This window comes from Glycine max, chromosome 2 (genome assembly GCF_000004515.6).
Source record: "Glycine max cultivar Williams 82 chromosome 2, Glycine_max_v4.0, whole genome shotgun sequence".
In the NCBI taxonomy this organism is placed as follows: Eukaryota; Viridiplantae; Streptophyta; class Magnoliopsida; order Fabales; family Fabaceae; genus Glycine; species Glycine max.
The window spans coordinates 44263125-44281889 of NC_016089.4; the positions used below are offsets into that span (position 1 = coordinate 44263125).

The following is an 18765-nucleotide window of genomic DNA, read 5'->3' on the forward strand; positions in this document are numbered from 1 at the left end:
AATTTTAATGAAACTTTTAGCTAAACATTTTTAATAATTAATTAATTTGGAAATTTTTAGCTAAACCTCTTTATATATTTAGAGCTAGGAACTTTTCCAAGGAAGCCCCCTAGCATTAAACCCGATTTTGATTATGGAAGATCTCCAAGAATGATTTCCGAATTAATTAATTATTAAAAATGTATAGCTAAAAATTTCATTAAAATTAATTTGAATCAACATTGATTGCTGACAACGGATTTTGGCAATGAATTTTGCCTCATCGAATTTTTTTTAAAACAGATTGATTTCAAACTATTTCTTTTATAGATATAAAAATCTCATTAAAACTAATAGGAATCAACATTAATTGCTTAAAACAAAGTTTGATAGTGAATTTTGCATCCGAATTGATTTAATAAAAATGTATAAATTGAAAATCTCATTAAAACTAATTGGAATAAAATTTTTAAAACTATTTGAAATGAAATTATTTCTTTTCACGCAACATTAAACCCGATTGCTTTTTTTTTTTAATAATAGCCAAATGTTTATAACATATTGCATTCTAGTATCATTTGTTTTCAACCTATACGTTTCAATAATAGACTGCAAAAACTACAAGCATCCCACTATCCTCATGGACGGAATCAATGACAAGCATCCCGCTAACCTCACTGGCGGAACCAGTGGCCCGCAACCCAGCGCAAGAATCTCGCCAGTCAAACTGTCGAAACCAACCACAGATGGTGCATGAATGGATGCATGGATATCTAGCTAGTCCAAGTGACGGAAACCTTTGGGGTGGAACTCACTAGTCCAAGTGGCGGAAACTATGCATGCATATTCCGTCAGTCTAAGTGGCGGAACCCTAACAAAAATAGACCTCCTGCGGAATTTGTTCGAAAACAGACCCTCTGCAGGAAATAGTTTTTAAAAGGACCCTACTTATGTCATTTTGCCAAAATGAGGATATGATTATGCAACAAACGATCAAAATGGTGTTCTCAGAAGAGAAGGTAGTGCTCTCTAAGGAAGATTATGGGGTTGTTGTTGTGTTAAAGGAGTTGTCACAAGTGTTTTTGGAAAACGAAAAGAGAAGACTGGTATGGTGTGGTCAGAAAAAAAATGAAATCCATATAAAAGTAACAAATAGCACTGGCCCAAGCCCAAAAAGCGCGTAGACACAGTATGGCGAAATGGAGAATAACTTGTCATAATTCCAACAATATTAAAAAAGCTATGTTATTATCATGAATGAAATGTTGACCAAGTAAGTCAATCCTAATTTATCACTAGTGTAGTGACACTAACCTCAGAAGGCATCGTGTGTGCCGCCTCATAGCAGTTATATTAAAATTAAAATTCTTACACCATAAGATATGACTCATTTTGTTAATAAAATATTTCTTCTTAATCAAGGTGAACATGCTTGTTCTAATTATTATTATAATTGGCAAAACCCCAGATATTTGTAGCTGTACTTTATGTAAGTAAGCCCACAAATTAACATCAAACCACGATTATTGGTACCAACTCAGTGCATGTTTGCAAATCGTGAAAAGATATGTTAGAGGCAAAAATATTTTTGCAAAATGATCCAAATTCTTGTTTTTGCTTTCATATGTTGGATTACATTAAAATACATGTCACAATAATTTGATCTTCAAATCAAATATGTACTTAATATTCACATTTTCAAAGATTCAACGAATAATTTTTTAGTTAGTGATATTTATTGCAAGGATAACTCTTGTATAGATTCTTTATCCTCGCATGGTAGTTATACTCAAGGGTTTTGGTAGTACGATTATGCACCCCCTCCTTGCACAATCTTTGTCATAAGATAGAAATGTTTTTTTTTTAATATCTTCTTTTAGGTTTAAATGAAAAATGCTAAAAATACATTCTTTTAGAGGATCCATGATAACCTATTTAAAGAACAAAGTTATCTATCAAACAAGTCACATGTCCACATCTTATTGGTATCTGTACTTTAATTAATTATGAAAAGTTGATAAATAAAATATTGTTTAAAAATATATTAGTTATTAATTTAAATCTTCATTCAAATATCTTTATAAAACATAATCATAATAATAAAATATTACAAAAATTAAAGTACTATTTAAAGATCTTTTACAATAAATAGGAAAAATTAAGAAACTGAGCAAATAAGGAAGGCGATATTTTTTGAATTAAAAAATGTGATCTATCTATGAGTAAATGAAGATTGTGATTTATCTCTATAGTAAAAATAATCGTTTTTTGGTGAATTAAAGAACGTGATATATCTCTTAGAAATAACGTGATCTTTTTTTTTATTATTCTTGGATGATTAAGGAACATAATATATCATTATATCTCTCAAGGTTAAAAACAAAGGTACTCGCACCGGAATCTATACCCAATAAATGAGTAATTATTTTATTTATCATGGATTTTTACGGAGATCTATATGATTCGGATAGAATTGTCATTCCTCGTATCCACAGGTACACATGTTGATTTATCTATGTTATTGATTCAATAATCCAATTATTAAGAATTATTTTGATCAAATTATAAAAAGATTTACTTCTTATTATCGTAAACTTTATCATAATTTTTTTTGGAGAATAATCTCTATCATAATTTACTTCGCATTATCAATCTTTATCATGATAAATAAAAATATCTTTAATTTTAATTAAAAATCTTATCAAAATAATTATTTAATAAAACAATAATAATCAAAGCTGATTAAAATTGAAATTGCTTTATCACGGTTAGAATAACTAGGAAATCAATATGGATTGTGTTTAAAGTTGCTCCAACGTAATTAAAATCCTACACGCAGTCACACATGCAAAATTTACAAAAGGGGAATTGAATGAACAATAAATCTCAATCTTGTGAATGATGAAAGAACCTGAAACAATTTCCTTAATTAAAATTGGACAGAATATATCTAGAAAAACACGTTAGCATCGAACACAATTAAACTAAAAAAGGTAACCACGATATTTTTCTAAGGAAAAAAAAAAACCTACACTATAAATAAGAATGATTTCATTCAGCACCCTATATTCCCTCAGGTTTTTCTAGTTGTTTTACTTTTAATTTTTTCTATTAGATAGACAACACAATGGCTTTTGCAAAAAGGAAAATTGCGGTGATTCTGTTCTTGTTCATGGTAACAGCAGCAATAGCAAGTAACGCTGCTAGCAAGGTGAGAAGACTCTAAAACATGCAATGATCTGATATTTTATTGATAAAAATCCTTCTATATAATGTTTTTTATATAATATATTGTTGCAGCGTAACACTGTTTATGAATTTGGTCCAACGGTGCAAGGGGAATATGGTAATTCATCAGCGACCATGGAGATCAGCCGAGCCTCAGCAAATGGTTTTCCTCTGCCATTATTGCTTCCCACTGTCATTTTCTGTGTTCTTGTGTTCTTCGGTTCCAAATTTTTAGTTTTTGGGGTTCCTATATTGTTTGTTCTTGCCTTAGTTGTTGCCTTTTTGGGACTTAGGTAGCGAAAGTACTACAATAGAATAGGGTGGTGGATTGTAAGGCAAATCAATAGATAAGTTTCTCTTATATTTAAGCATTTTAATATTGTAAACATAGGTTATATGCTTTATTATACCAAGTGAATAATATAATTGTAACTAATTTTCAAAAAGATGTATTATGTTTTTCTTTTGATTTATTTTTATGTTATTATTTATCGTTGCCAAAATATTTTCTCCACTCACAAAATTGTCACGTATTACCTGCAAAACAAAACACAGAAAATTAAGCATTTTGTTTAATTCCAAAGTATATCTATCCAGCTTATATAAATAAATAAATAAATATCTCACACGAATAAGCTTGCAATTTCGAATCTCACTCCCAATGTGACGACTTCTCTAACCTCATCCTAATGAGATATTAACCCAACTAACCTAAAATTTTACTTGCCAAAAAAATAAGGCATTGGTCAAGGGGGAGCGTGAAAATCGAAGTCAAACTAAAACTCAATTTTAATAAAGCTTCCCTTTCTTCTAAAGAGCTAGCACAAGGCTAAAGAAAATTGAAACTACATTAACCAAGAACATTATATATTTACTGTAAGGGAAATCCAAGTTGCAATAACTTAAAAAAAATGCACAATCATTGACATCAGACCAGACGAGTCGGTTATACAATATTAGATCAAACTAAGCAAATTTTTCAATCTCTCTTGAGCCCTTAAGGAAGGGTTATCTTAGCAATGGCATCAGCAGCATATTGTGGTATTAGGCGTATAGCTAACAAGCCAGAGTATAACTTACACCATGCAAACATGGTCATCACTTCTCCGTAGTAGTACACATGACCTTGACTCATACACTAGAACCATAAAACATCCCAAGACAGAAATGAAGATAGCACCAAAACAATATACAAGATCACGTTTCAAATTTATTAACTAGGCAGCCAAAACTGGAACTCGTCTGTGCCCCATAACATGCTGCCGAAGCATATTATAGCCATCTCTATAGTGCTCGAGTGAGAAACATAGCTGCCTTATGGCCTCGCGTTTCTCTTCTGCTCCTTCTAAGATCACGGTTCTTTGCCTCTCGACCTCTTCCTCAAGTTGCTTGGCTTTTGATTTTAGTTCTTCCACATGTTTGTGTGCCTCCTCCATTCCAGCAATCAGTTGTACATGTTCCACGTGAAGCTCGTTCAAATGGCTGTTCAGGTGTTCAATCCTACCATCTCTGGAGTTCACCTCTTCCTTGAGTGAACCAACTTCTACGTGGAGATTATCTTTCTCTAGTTTTAAAGTATCAATGCTTGTGTTGAGTTCTTTTATGTTGTTCTCTCTCTGCTCAATTCCTGCCTTTAACAGCTGAATCTCACCCTTGAGTGCCTCCTCCATCTCCATTTTTTCAGACTGGATCCTTCTGATATCGTCTTCAAAACAACGGCCTCGACTTTCCCATTCTCTGATCTGTTCCTCTAAATGAGTCCGTTCCTCCAGCACCTTTGACATTTCAGATTTCAACTGAGCTTTCTCTGGGAAGATTTTCTGCTCGGCATCAGATACTTCTGTTTTCAAATCCCTGATCTCATGGTCACGATCTGATAGACTAGTCCTTAACCTCGCAAGTCTTTCATGGAGTTTGGTGCTCTCTCTTTTCTCACTATTGAATTTGGTTTTCCAAGTAGAAATGTCTTTACGAGCCAACTCAAGCTGATCATGTAATTGCTGAATTCTTTCAGATGATTTATTGGCCTCAAATTTCAGTGAAGTAATTTGCATTTCCGAAGCTTTGAGATTTTCTTTGGTAATTCTTAGCTCCCTCGCAAGCGTCTCGATCTCACCATTTTGGTCAAACAATTCCTTATCCACACCATCAATGCTTCCCTCAACCTCTATCATCTTGTGTGCTTCCCCTCCTTCATTGATGTGTTTTTTCGTTAGTGATGACTCAAAACCAGCCTCCAAATTTTCTGTATTGAAGAGTCTGTATTTTTGAAGCTCAATCTTCTGTTTAGTAATTTCTTCTTCTGAAAGTCTTAACTTCTCATTCACAGTCATTAGTTCTTGTTCATATGCATTAATTTTGGTATAAAGATCTTCAGTATTCTCATTTCTTGATCCCCTAGTTGAACCATCTGCATGTTCCTCTTCCTGCATCCATAGCTTTTCTTTTACCTCACGGAGCTCAGTTTCCAACTCCATTATTCTTCTGTTTATCCCTAGATCACTACCATTCCGTGAGAAACCTGAATAATTGTTAACTGATGAATCATCAGATTCCTCCTCAGAATCTGTCAAAGTAGAAGACTCATCCCCATCTTTTTGGTATACATCAGTACCATTTCCACTAGAGCCAAGAAAGTATTCAAACCCAGCAGCTCGGGTACTAGATTTAAGACGACCCCCCCTCTTTGGAGTTGGAGAGGGCCAAGTGGAGGATGGTTCAGAGCCAGCATCTGAAATACCTGAACCTTGGGATTGGAGATCAGAGGGTATATTCTTCCGTAATTCTCCTGTCACATGATCATAACGTTCAGCCAGAGCCCGGTAAACACGGTAAAACTCCTCAACCAGAGCAACCAATTCTGGCCTCTTCTGATAATACATTTCAGCTTTTTTGGCAAATGAATCTGCATCCTCTTCTATCAGCTTCAACATTCGCTTCACACTCCGGTCCATCTCTGAGAATGAAAATCAAGTCATTTTCTTGGACGGCATTATGATATAAAAGATTGACATATACAGAGTAAGATGCAAACCCCCTACCTCCACCCCGAAAAAGAAAGCACAACTGGAGAATTCTTTTCCAGTAAGTCATGGCAAAGAAGAAAAATAGATGCTAATATAGTAATGACATTTATTACTTTACTAGTATTAAATTGCCTTGTTTAGACTAAGCAACAAGGTCATGACCTTGGCAATCTAAAAGTCCATGACCTTCATAACTAAGGCAACAACTTTCCTTGTTTAGCCAGCAGAACAAAGACTAACCTTGGCGGTCTAAAAGCAATCTTCGGTAACAAGTGTAGCGGACATCATTGAAGCGTAGAAAATCAAATTCTTTGAAGAATCTTTCAGCTTGTTTATAAGGTGCATGCATGGAGAGAATAAAGGGGTGGAAATTGATATTGAGGTCACATTTGTTTCAGGAAATAATTTCACATTCCTGGGAATAAGATAACCAGGAATGATATTCCTGAGTATGGTATTTCTGAAAATATATTATGTCCATGTTTGGTATTTGGTATCCTTTAAAAATTATTCCACGAAACATACAATTATAAGAGAAAAATATCCCTAAAATTAAAACTTTATTTTTTTTCTACCACTACCCACTATAACCACCCACTACCCATTCTGGCAAGACTTCAATCATTCTCATGGGAATAAATTTTACCCACCTCTATCAATGGAAATGAATTGGTGGGAATAATACTCAAAACATATGCCTGGGAATAATTTTTGGATGGGAATGATTTTATAAAACTTGACACAGCCATAGGAATGCAAATCTAAACCCTGAAATAAATGTCCCCTTAGCAATATTGTCTACTAAAGATAATTACCCTTTCATTCACCAAAACAAAAAGATAATTAACATTCATAGTTATATTAGAGCAGAATTTGGCTTCTCTAAAATTAGGACTGCACTTTGGAGGGACTGAGGGAAAAATGTGGAATTACAACCATTGATTAGAAAATCAATAGATGATAACCTACGTGTATTACAGACTACAATGAAGTTGTTAAAATTTTATTCCATCGATCTTCCAATCAATGGTTATGACTTGTGACTCCACACTTTCTCTTCTAAAGTGTACCCAGTCACTTTAGAGGTGCTAAATCTCTTACAGAAGATAATCATTTTAAACTACAATAGAAAACTCCACTTAAATATAAAAACATATTTGAACTATTGAAGAGTTATCATGCAAAACACACTTTTTCCCATGTTTTAACAATATTTATTTTCTAGCATTCCTGCTGAATTCACAGAACATTAGAACCTGGCAAAATTTTTGAATATAGCATATCAACTAATAAAAGAAGCTTTATAGCTCTCTACTCTTATTGGCATTAGGTACCCTGTTCGGTTGGCAGAAATGGCAAACAGCCAGATTCATGTAGATGCTGAATGGTGGAAAAGCTAGCCAATTAGGCAGGTTGTGATACTTTGAGGGTATAGAATAAAAGTATAACAATAACAGTGTTATAAATTTATAATAGGTTGAATATGTAAAAAATGTAAAGAATATAAAAGGACATCCCTACAAATGATTAATGATGCTCAATTTTTGCAAAATTATTAAAAAAAAAAATTAGGCCTGCTGATCTTAGTGCATGAAGTTTTGATTGCAACATTAGGTATTGCAAATTAAGCCTTGCCACATACAAACAGAGAATTCAATTTTGGAAGACGAAAGAAGTGAAGATAGTCTAAACTAAAGAAATAAAAATGAAAGACTGAGGAAGTTAATGAATCTGTTGCAGCAAAAAAGCTTCATATTAGGAGAATTTTCACTCAAGGATTACAAGTATCAGAGCAACAATACAATCTTTTTAACAATAAAACCTGGAATGTGAACACAGAGGAATTAAAGAATGAAGACAAATATAACAAAAACAAACATATAAACACTATAAGACCATTGCAATTGCATACCTTCAAGGTTTTCTGAAAGCCACTTAGAATTCTTGGGGCTGATGTGACTATCCCACCACCAAGAATGTGACTTCCTCGATTCCAACCTCCTCATTTGCTTGCTAGAATGAACCTGAAATAACAAAAACAACCCACTATTATTATGAACCCAGGATTCTTCTGTAACATGCACAACTGCATAAGTATAACCCATAAATCATAATCGTAATATAACTCAATTAAGTTCCATAACACTTACCCCAGAAGCTGCCATTTTTGCAAGAGCAAATTCTATCTAGCTGGTGAAACTCCAAAAAGAAAGGAATAAATAAATTAGCATTCAAAATTCAAAAAGTGGAATAATTAGCTAGCGTAATGCCCTGAGGATAGCTTAAAAAGACGACAACAAAATAATTTAATATGATAGTACTAGGATATGAATGCTGTATTTTTTCCCACACTATCACCCATGTGGGCCCCACCTACGTGGGCCTGCACCCTCGGCCCAAAACTGACCAACGATGAAACGAGATGCACATTACCATGAGTACCGCGCGGACAAATTTTAAAACCAAAATAAATTACTAATAAATAATTATCAAATTATTAAATAGCCATAAATTTTGACCTTTTTTTTTTATCATGTAATCTCGTGCCTGAATATCACGGACAACTGGCTGTACCTAAGGTACAGCTATATCCACGCGTCGTGCAGCGCAATCACCTCACTTAAACGTGGTGGTTGCATTTTGCATTTCACACGCAAAATAAATACTATTTTTTTGTTATTTTAAAATAAAAAAAGTCACGAAGAAAATAATTTTATTTTATTGACGATTATTACGGTATATTCGAGTAATTCGATTTTTTCCGATGAGCCCAAAAACAAGACAAAAATAAACTAGTTCGGTGTGGCGGTAGGATAATGACTACGAAAGAAACAAAGTTGTAGTTGCGGTTAGATAACGATGAATAGAGACAAATACGAGAATCCTTAGCCTCACATCCAAGATTTTCATTTCATATACATCATCTCAATAATCCCTTTCCTTCCAACAACATAAAAACAAACAAACACAATCTAATTTCACAAATAATAATAATAGTATGAATGAATGGAAAGGAGAGAGAGAGAGAGAGAGAGAGGTTCTTACATGAGAGAAGGGCGTGTTTGGATGCAGTGGTGGAAGCTGTGGGATAAAGCAATGGATCTGAGAATAGAGAAAGAAGAGAGAAGAGAAAAGGGGGTGGAATATTGAGAACAGAGATATTTGGATTTGAAGTGTGAGGAGATGAGAGAGTTTGTTTTGTGAAGTGTTAATAAAAAGGGAAGTGGGGACTGAAAGCAAAAGAAAGTGCCGGAAAAGGAAGGGCTCCTTCCATTTTAATGTCCACTAAGCTCCCACATACTTTCTCTCTCACCTCTTCTCAAAACAAAAGTGGTAATAAATTGTGTTTTTATTTTGTATTTTAATTAATATTTAGATATGAAATAAATTTTATTAGAAAAGAATCTTCATTTTGCTGGAAAGATTAATCATTATTTTTTGGTACTAATATCTTGTTAAAAAAATGTTTCTTTCTTCTCACGCACATTTTTATTTTTGTTATTGTTGTTTATGGTACTTTTACATACACGTATTTCTTCTTAACAATTCAAAACGCTATGTTGATTATTGTTTGGGATTTGTTGTCTTTTCATAAACATCCCAATCATGATTATTGTTGACATTATTCACATCCAGCCCCGTTGAAACTTCAATTAATTAATCTATAAGGAGAACTACAAGTTTTAAGCCAACGCGCATAAGTGGTTAAAGAATTTATATGAATTTCTACCTTTATTTTGTAAGTGTAGATTCGTGTTTTTTTTTTTCCGTGTGTAATTCTCTTAAAAGGATTTTCTAGCCTTCGATTCATGGACTTGATAAGTAGTTATAATTTAGAGAAATTTTATAATTCGAGCTTATAATAATTCTTTGGATGTTATTAACCAGTGTCTTAAAAATATTAATCAAAAAATATTTTATTTAAAATCATATAAAAATATATTTAAAAAATATAAAAAAATACATTTTTATGCATTTTAACAAAAAAAAAAACATTTTTATTTTCGTAATTAGTGTTCTAGCATTTTCCTAATTCTTTAAGCAAACCTTTAGTAACAGTTCTAGCATGTCATTAGTACTGTGCCATGTACATAAGGAGTGTCTTTTTTTATATATATAAAAAAAAGACGAGAATATTGCGAATGTCATATTGCCGTCCATTTCGGTTTTTTTTTTTTTTTTAATTTCATTTTTCTAAACTCGTTCTTCCGTGGGGCAAAATAGATTTTCAATTCCGTGTATTTTTACTTCTTGGAGGTTGGAATTGGTAATACATCTTTTTCTTCATTCCCGATTAGAAAACCTGCATGGTGCCATTCACGCCTTAAAAATAAAAGAAAACTGGGATATCATTAATTACGAGTATGAATGAATGAATCTTCAAGCTGCCACGATCGTTCCATTACAAGGAAGCTTAAATCATCTTTGAGCTACCTACCATTACTGAAATTGACAATTAATCGAAAATGTAACAAGAAAGTTAGATTACAATGATGAATAATTTAAATTCTCCTATACTATTTTTTATTAGTTTTCTTATTTTTATATATTAATTATTAAATATGTTTTATATTTTCAACATATTAAATACTTTTTTTTTAATTTGATATTTTTTTATATAGTAAGAGAAAGATTTGTAGGAGTATTTATAGAAGAATTGGTAAGAGAATATATTATTACTTAGATTAGTACGCATAGGCTTAATTAGAAGTAAAGAAGCAGCGCAAGCTACGGGGTCATAGGTTTGAAAATTTTCAAACAAACGCGGTATAATTAATCGTGGCTTTAATTTAACGTGGAGACACAAAAATGATAAAGATGAAAGTTGTATATAATGGGGGAAAAGAGTTATTGGTGGTAGATTTGATTACCTAACTTGTTAGGATCTTACTCTGTTTATTAATCGATTCCACTAAATACAAATCAAACTTAAAAGTTAAAAATTGAATAGTCCAAAAATCAAATAAATTATTCCAACTTTCATAAAGAAACTGAATAATTAAAATTTGAAATTATCATTTTCCATTTGACTGAATAGGAGTTTGAATGCATTCTAGTAACCGATTCAGATTAACTATTCATACTCTCATTAGGATTGACGCACTGGGGAGATATTGTATAGTACCACTATGCATATGAGGTCACAAATTTTATTTTCAATGAGATTACTGTTAAAAAAAATTATAATTAAATTAAAGTGTATATTTCACTTTATTTCAAGAGGAATGTACAGTATAATTTAATTAGTTCAAAACTTATTTGTATATTCCATATTTTTTTTATTATTATTATAATAATAATAATAATGTTTTTTTATTCAATGGAAGAATAAATTAAGAATAAAAGCTCAACTTAAGCTATGGATGGAGCTAAGCTGAGGAGAAGGAGAATTAATCAAAAAGCAACGAAGGTTGATTCTGGTAAACCCTAACAGAAACTAGCTAGATAGATAATGGATAACCCTATTGGATTCCCTATTAACATTATAATATACACAAAAGAAATGACCCAATTAATTAATCGCGATGAATTAGGTCCTAGATCATGATTAATGAACACAATAGACGCACGCTTGTGGAGAGGTGGACAAACTCTTGAATCCAGAATTCCACATATGTTGGAATTAATCCACTTTGCAGCAAACTAAGCGAGAGATTAAACATACAGAATTATAGCATCTTAATCATACATCTTGTTTGTTTGGAGTCCTATGTAAGGACATATTTTGCAAATATGGATAAAGAATAAGAAGGAAGGATTATCACTTTTTCACGAAGAATAATTAGACATTTTAGAGTTCACGCTTCTATAATCTTGATCACCTTTTATACCATTTCTCTGTATTGTTTACAACACATTATCAACATAATTAAAACTCTAATTAATTAACAATATAGCAAATTTCTTTGTGTATCTTTTCAAACATAAGTCTATCAACTAAATGATTTTATGGTGTTAAAAAGACTATTAAAAAAGTAGCATATTCTCATCATTTTTCTTTTTAATTTTTAGTTAATATAGTTCATGACTCAAATAATTAACTTTAATTATTTCAAGTATTTGTGGGATGTGCTTGCATATATCTCATTTTTCCGACTCAAAATTTTGTTAGGGTCATTTTTTTTTATGTTCGAACACGACTTAATTAAGAGCCAACAACATATGAAAAAAATCAAGTCAACACACCGATTGTTGGTATAATATATTAATCTTAACATCGTACATATATAGTTAAATTGTAGAATATGGATAAAAAAAGATTTTAGAATTAAAAAATATGCAACTACAAATAAGGTGTATTTTATATTATACTTCATTCGTTTCTATTTCTAAAACTAAATTTAAAATAATTTTATTCTTTTTTATAATATCTAATATATATTGTTTATTGTATTAATTATTTTTATACTAGAAAAACTCTTAATTAAAAGAAGAGGAAGGATATATTGATAAATAATTAAAAGAGAGAGGAGTACTAATGATAAAGATAATTTTTTAAAAAAATTATAATTTAAGATAAATTTATTATTATAAATTAAATAATCATTTTTTAATCTTGATAAACTAAGTAATCAAATCTTATATATAAGAACAAATTAAGTATATTTTAAGAAAAATAATATCAATATCATGTTATACAAAACAATATTCATTAACTCAAGAAGTTGTAAAATTATACTTCTTTAATGAATATATGATGAATCGACCATAAGACCACGTACTGTGATGTAGATTTGTCACACACCTCTTGGCATCAAGGTGCACTCAACAAAGGCAAATATGAAAACAAGAAAGAAATGGAGATTGTTAAACATGGACGATATTCAGGCAATTTGCCATGACTACACCCCTAAAATTCAAGGAAGGCTATCACCCATGCATGAGTAACTAAATTTGCCAGAAATGCATGCCAATGAATGTCATGTATAAAAAGGTGAGACAATCTAGGTAACCCCAATCCTAATCTTTCTCTTGCATCCCTAATATTTACTCCTTGACTTAGTTTTAAAATGTCTTTGTTGGTATATTCCTCCTCCCCTGCGCCTGAGGAGAACATTGATAGAGAAAAAAAAGAGTAGATTATTAACACAACACATTATGTTCAAAATAGAATATTGAATACAACATTGTTGATAAGACTTATTGTGAATTGCAAAGCAAGAGAAAACTCAATGTATTATATTTTCATACCTTTAGGGCATGTGAAAATTTTATTTTTAGTATCGAATATTAACTTGAGAATTTCATTATAAGGTTGACAAAAGGAATCTTTCTTAAATACTAAAATATTTTTAAAGTCTTTAGAGTTTTTAATTCTAAAACTTCAATGATAAAAGAATCTATCCACCTGAGATTCAATAATAGACTACCAACCAAACTATTAGATCTTGAGGATGAATTTGCAAATTAGCTCATCAAATCCTATTAAGATGAAATAAGATAAGCAAACAATCCAAGTTGTTGTAGGATCAAAAGAGCAAACAAGAAACAAGGCATAACTAGAACTTTATTGTACATCATCAAGAAGAACTCATCATTAGTGAAAGAATGAAATAATAAGGACAAAATTTTTGTTCAGAACTCTAGCTTCACCGACCTTGATTTCACACATTGAACCTAAGATAATATGAAAATGTATGTTGTAACAGATTAACTGTCATGTCATTTTCTCAATAGGTGTGATTTATTCATTGTTAACACACTCAAAATCATGATTAACAATGGTTGAATCAATAAAAAAATATTTTTTTATTATAGAAATCAAAACTATTATAGAAGAGAATTCTACTTAAGTTAAGTAAAATCATAATGGACGACAATTTTTTTTTTCTAAGTGTTTAATATAGAGACATACTCCTAACTCAAACTTGAAATTAGTGATTTAATTAATATAATTTCGTGCCATTTAATCCCATATCCAATAATAATAAATTTATTTAATATGCATAAAAATAACCAAAACTAGAAGAATTTGTTTTTTTAAGAACTAAAAGAGCTCATTTTCAATTAAATATATGATTTTATCACTATTATTTTCATCGAAATATTTTTGCTTCTGTAATCATACTGTTTTCGTTTTTATGAAATCTAAATACTATATTCATTTCGATACCCTTTTTTTTTACAATTCAAAACAAATGTAAAATATTTTTTCCTACTTTTTAAATAGATGATAAAAAAATGTAATACAACAACACTTTATATATACTTTTAAATCACATAAATTATTATTAATAATAAAAAAAAGTTATTACCTCATAATTTCAATTAGGAACTTTAGTTAGCTGCCTCATTTGTCTTGAGCCACCCTACAGTAGCATCAATTATTCATAAGCCAAAGCAAAACATCTTTTAAGCTTCGACTACTGCCGCGTCACTTAGATGAAAGTCATTCACTTGTGGTACATTTGCATTATTCCTGCTCAAAAAAGTAAAAGTCGTTTTCCTTTTCTTTTCTTTTTTTGTTTGTTTGTCTTTTTAGGTTAATTGCCGAAATAAAAAGAAGCTCTGAAATTTGAAAGGCACTTTTAAATGGGGGGCCGGAATTTCAGAAGTCAAATCCATTGTAAATAATGCCTAACGTCCTACAACTTTTTCATTTTAATTAAAGTAAAATCCCACGCCCTAACTTTTCATCTATATCCTACTACATAATAGTACGTGTTACACTTGCAAGTCATTCCTCTTATAAAGATGGTTTCAAATCGTGCTGGTTAATTATTTCCATCAGTTTATAATTTTTTTATTAAACTAAATATATTTAGTTATATTTAATAAATTAATCTGTTTTCTAACTTATTGTATTCTTTAGAATCTATTTTTTATTTGGTATAGCATTTGAACTAACTTAAAAAGTTTTTAGTTAAAATTATAATTTCATCGTTTGAGTAATATTTTGCAAGTTTTAACTATTAAATGTTTTGTTAACTTTCTTAAAATGAGTCATTCTTTTCGGTATTTTTTTTATTGTGTTTGAATTATTTGAGAGTTCTAAAGAATTTTAAATGCCTTAATTAAAATTATTTTTTTTTCTAATATGCAAAGGAGAGTGATTAAGAAAATAGTAAGGAAAAACAAGTGTGTTTTTGCATATTCTCCAAGAAAAATAAATTTCTGACCTCTCTCCTGGCTAACTGGAATAACACTTCTGCAACCACTCTTGACCAAATTTGGAGAATAAATGGTTTCATGTTCAACAACATATGCACCTCTGTTTGGGATAAAGCAAAAAGTTCTTAACTATGGTTTCACATATTCAATTAACAAATGATCACTTCTCTAGTCAATTTTCCTCTATCACAGTAAGAAGCATTATTCCATAGCAGTTTCAAATATGCAGAAGTGTTATTAGTGACCATCAAGAGGGGCATTCATTGTTGCCTTCTCTAGTGCTTTGGATTAACGAATTTTTGTTTTCATAAAAAAATAAGTGGAAAAACTAATAAATCTTTCAACTTTTGTCTTTTAAGACCTGCATGGCAGTGAAAAGCATTTCACATTTTTTGTTTCTATGCACAAATTAAAGAGGCTAGAAAACAGAAACCTGGAGAATTTAAACAAGAAGAGGTTTGATGTATTCAGCATTTTGTTACAGATGATATAATATTAACATTCTTTTTCCTTCATAAGATCAGATCCTTTGTGATCTGAGCAGCATATATTCTTGTGTAAATTAAGACTGTCATGTTCACATTGAAATGCCTAATTAACTTTTTCAACCGATGTTAGTATATATGGTGTTCTGTTATGTTTTGAATTTCATGATTGTTCAATTTACTTGGTTCCGCTTTTGCTATCAAGGATTTGGGATGGAGTTTCCAGGATTTAAAAAAACTGACTAAAACCACAAGTTGGAAGGCCTCTAGTAGAACCTATTGCAACTGCATGAGCCCTATCACTGATTAGTCCTAATGGATCACTCATTCAGACTAATTCCATAGCAGGTTAAAAAATTATTGTAGCTTGCAATCGATCGATAATGGAAGTTTAGTGCCCTTCCTCTCTTCAATGCCAAATAAGGCTAGATTGGTTAGTATGAACAAGTTGGAGAGGTTTCATTTTTCTTGAATTGGCTTCTTTAGGAAAGCATCTAAGAAGGAGGTGACATGCTTCACATAATTGATATTCTCCTCTATCAAGGCTGAGTTATATAAAATGCAAGAGCCTACGTCTTGAGATTTCAAATGAACTTTCCCTTTCATAGCATAAATAGCTTAACAATCAAACTAGCATTTTGATCTTTTAAGTCACAAAACAAAAATTTGCATTCAAGTTTCATACTCCTTTTCTACTAGTTGTTCCTTATAATGATATTTTCTTGATTTGAAACTATAATAATATTATTGATTGTCAATTTATGAAGTCCATTTTTCAGAAAGATACAATCCGTAAATCCTGCGTGGGGCGTGAAAGGTTTCGATCCTTTTTGTTCCCGGGAATAGCTTCTCATCATATTGCAGCAGGTATGTTGGACATATTAGTGGGTCTTTTCCACCTTAGCGTGCGTCCACCCCAACGTCTGTGAAGATGCGGACTCTGGACAGAAAGATTCTATGAAGTTTTGCTGTTTCCTAGGATTGGCTTTGGACTTTTCCTTTGCAGCTTAATTGGCCCTTAAGTGCAAAGGCGGAGATTGACCCTCAAGTGCAAAGGCAGAAGGGAGCTTGACTGCAAGACCCACCGTGAAACAGGAACGATTTTCTTGGCTTTAGAATTAAATGCCAAGTATATGATGTGAACTGAAATGTGTCACTTTCTCTAATTGTTTCTATAGATAATATATTAGTAATAAATAATGAAGCCAACATGTTATTACTGCAGATTTATATTGTTTTTGCATTTCCAGACTCCGTTGAAGAAAAGGGAAAGGATATTTCAGAGGAAGATGGAAATATGTGTAACCAAAGCACCAAAATCTGTCGGTAGTCTTGAATCAAAATCAAGACAAAAAAGCCAAAACATGCTGCTGTATATGAAGCTAAAGAATCAAAGAGTTATTAGGAGCATTTGCTAGATAGTAGCATTGACAACAAAGTTAAATCACATGGGGTAAATCCAACTAAGAAAAGTAGATATTTCAGAAAGAAAAAACGCACAAGAAATCAAAATTTCTTGCCAGTGTCGAGTCAAAAGGGAAAGCGCAAATGAAACCTGAGAAACCAAAGGCGTCTAAAAAGCTGTCAAACAAAACAAGGAAGTCAAAATAAGGTATTATAAATAAAATTGGGGACTCAGGCAAGTTATTGAAACAAGAATAAAGCAAGCTCCAAAGTTTTTTAGAAAGAAAGCATAATCTTGGAGCTAATAGTTAATGGCTGGTAAAAAAATGCTATGAATTGCAGATATATTATGGTTGTAGATAATATTTTCTGTTGTGGATTAATGGATAACTGCTTTTGCAAAACATAGAAAAGTAAGGTGTAAGTTTCTCTTTTTCCCTTGTTAAGGGTATATTGTGCTGTGATATCAATCAGTAGTGAGTATGCCAGTTATCATACATATAAACCAATGTCTTGTTAAGGTGTATTCTTGATGCTTTCATCTGTAAATGATACCAGTGGATTAAATTTACATTATGGTGTTACTGTTTCTTGTACCAAAAACAAGTTCAGAGTTTATAAAAATGCTGCTAGAAATATTTTTACAATGAATAAAGCAAAGAATTCAGGCTTAACCTCAAATCTTAACACAACATTCACACGAAAGTAACTGGTTTGCATTAACTACACAACTTGAGATAGAACCTACAAAGGAGGTACAAGAGGAATATGTAATATGTAATGGGCAACAAATTTGAACATTCCTTGAGCTTTCAGGAGCAGGCAACAAGTGACAAATTGAAGTTGTTTTCTGGATCAAGAAGCCCTTATATCAACAAGACAGGGGTAAGCTGCACCTGAAATCACTATATTAACTTAGTTTCACCTTTGCTACATTTTAGTTAATTATTAGATGAAATTTTTTGAGACCAAAGGGATCTGGCTTAGTTGATTGAATAAGGTGTGTGAGTATTATAAACTTTCCGATACCATGTTAATTTCTAAAAAAAAAATGAAATTTTGAGATAAGAGACTTCATTTGAATAATCAAAAGAGTATAAGAATTAAATGCGAGCAATTGCAATGAAGGAGATTAAAACTGCATAGAGATCAAAAGTGCTACAATAGTTTTTTATTAGAATGAGAAGATATTGCAATGCTTGCCAAAGCTTCTTTGCAGGCCTAATTTTTATAAGAGAATAAGCACAAGTTGGCCGAAATCGTCTTTTGCATGTAGGGTCGGTCTAAAGGTAAAACATCTAAAACTTATGCTTTAGGTCTACTAACAAAAATATATTTGTTATTAATTTTTATAAAATAAAAAATGTCACAAATATTAACAAAAATGTTACATATAATGAAAAAAAAAACCTCAACATATAACTTTTTTCTTAAAGTAATTTTTTTTTTTTGAATTTGCTTTAGGTTTCTCTCACCTTTGGACTGGTCCTGCTTGTATGCAGCCACTGCCGAATATTTTTGATAAAAAAGTA

At 31.5% G+C, this 18765-nt stretch overlaps 1 protein-coding gene across 3 annotated transcripts; it reads right to left on the minus strand.

The window, feature by feature from the left end:
* Positions 1 to 4220: 4220 nt before the first annotated feature.
* LOC100816215 (protein NETWORKED 4A) lies at positions 4221 to 9848 on the minus strand. 3 transcript variants are annotated; one of them, XM_006575390.4, is made up of 4 exons: positions 9279 to 9848; positions 8384 to 8423; positions 8146 to 8257; positions 4221 to 6163 (listed from the first exon to the last, which is right to left on the minus strand). In XM_006575390.4, the coding sequence occupies exons 2-4, from the start codon at positions 8396 to 8398 to the stop codon at positions 4425 to 4427; spliced, it is 1866 nt and encodes a 621-aa protein (XP_006575453.1). In that variant the 5' UTR covers positions 8399 to 8423; positions 9279 to 9848; the 3' UTR covers positions 4221 to 4424. The 3 variants fall into 3 exon arrangements, with proteins under 3 accessions (XP_006575453.1, XP_003519291.1, XP_014624865.1); XM_003519243.5 differs by having other exon boundaries at positions 8384 to 8432; XM_014769379.3 differs by lacking the exon at positions 8384 to 8423.
* Between the last annotated feature and the right edge of the window lie 8917 nt (positions 9849 to 18765).

What these genes read in the sequence shown, in the direction of transcription:
- LOC100816215 (XM_006575390.4), bottom strand. An exon ending in GCTTTCAGAAAACCTTGAAG is followed by an intron (nt 6,164 to 8,145) that starts GTATGCAATTGC and finishes TTTCATTCTCAG; the next exon opens with AGATGGACCGGAGTGTGAAG.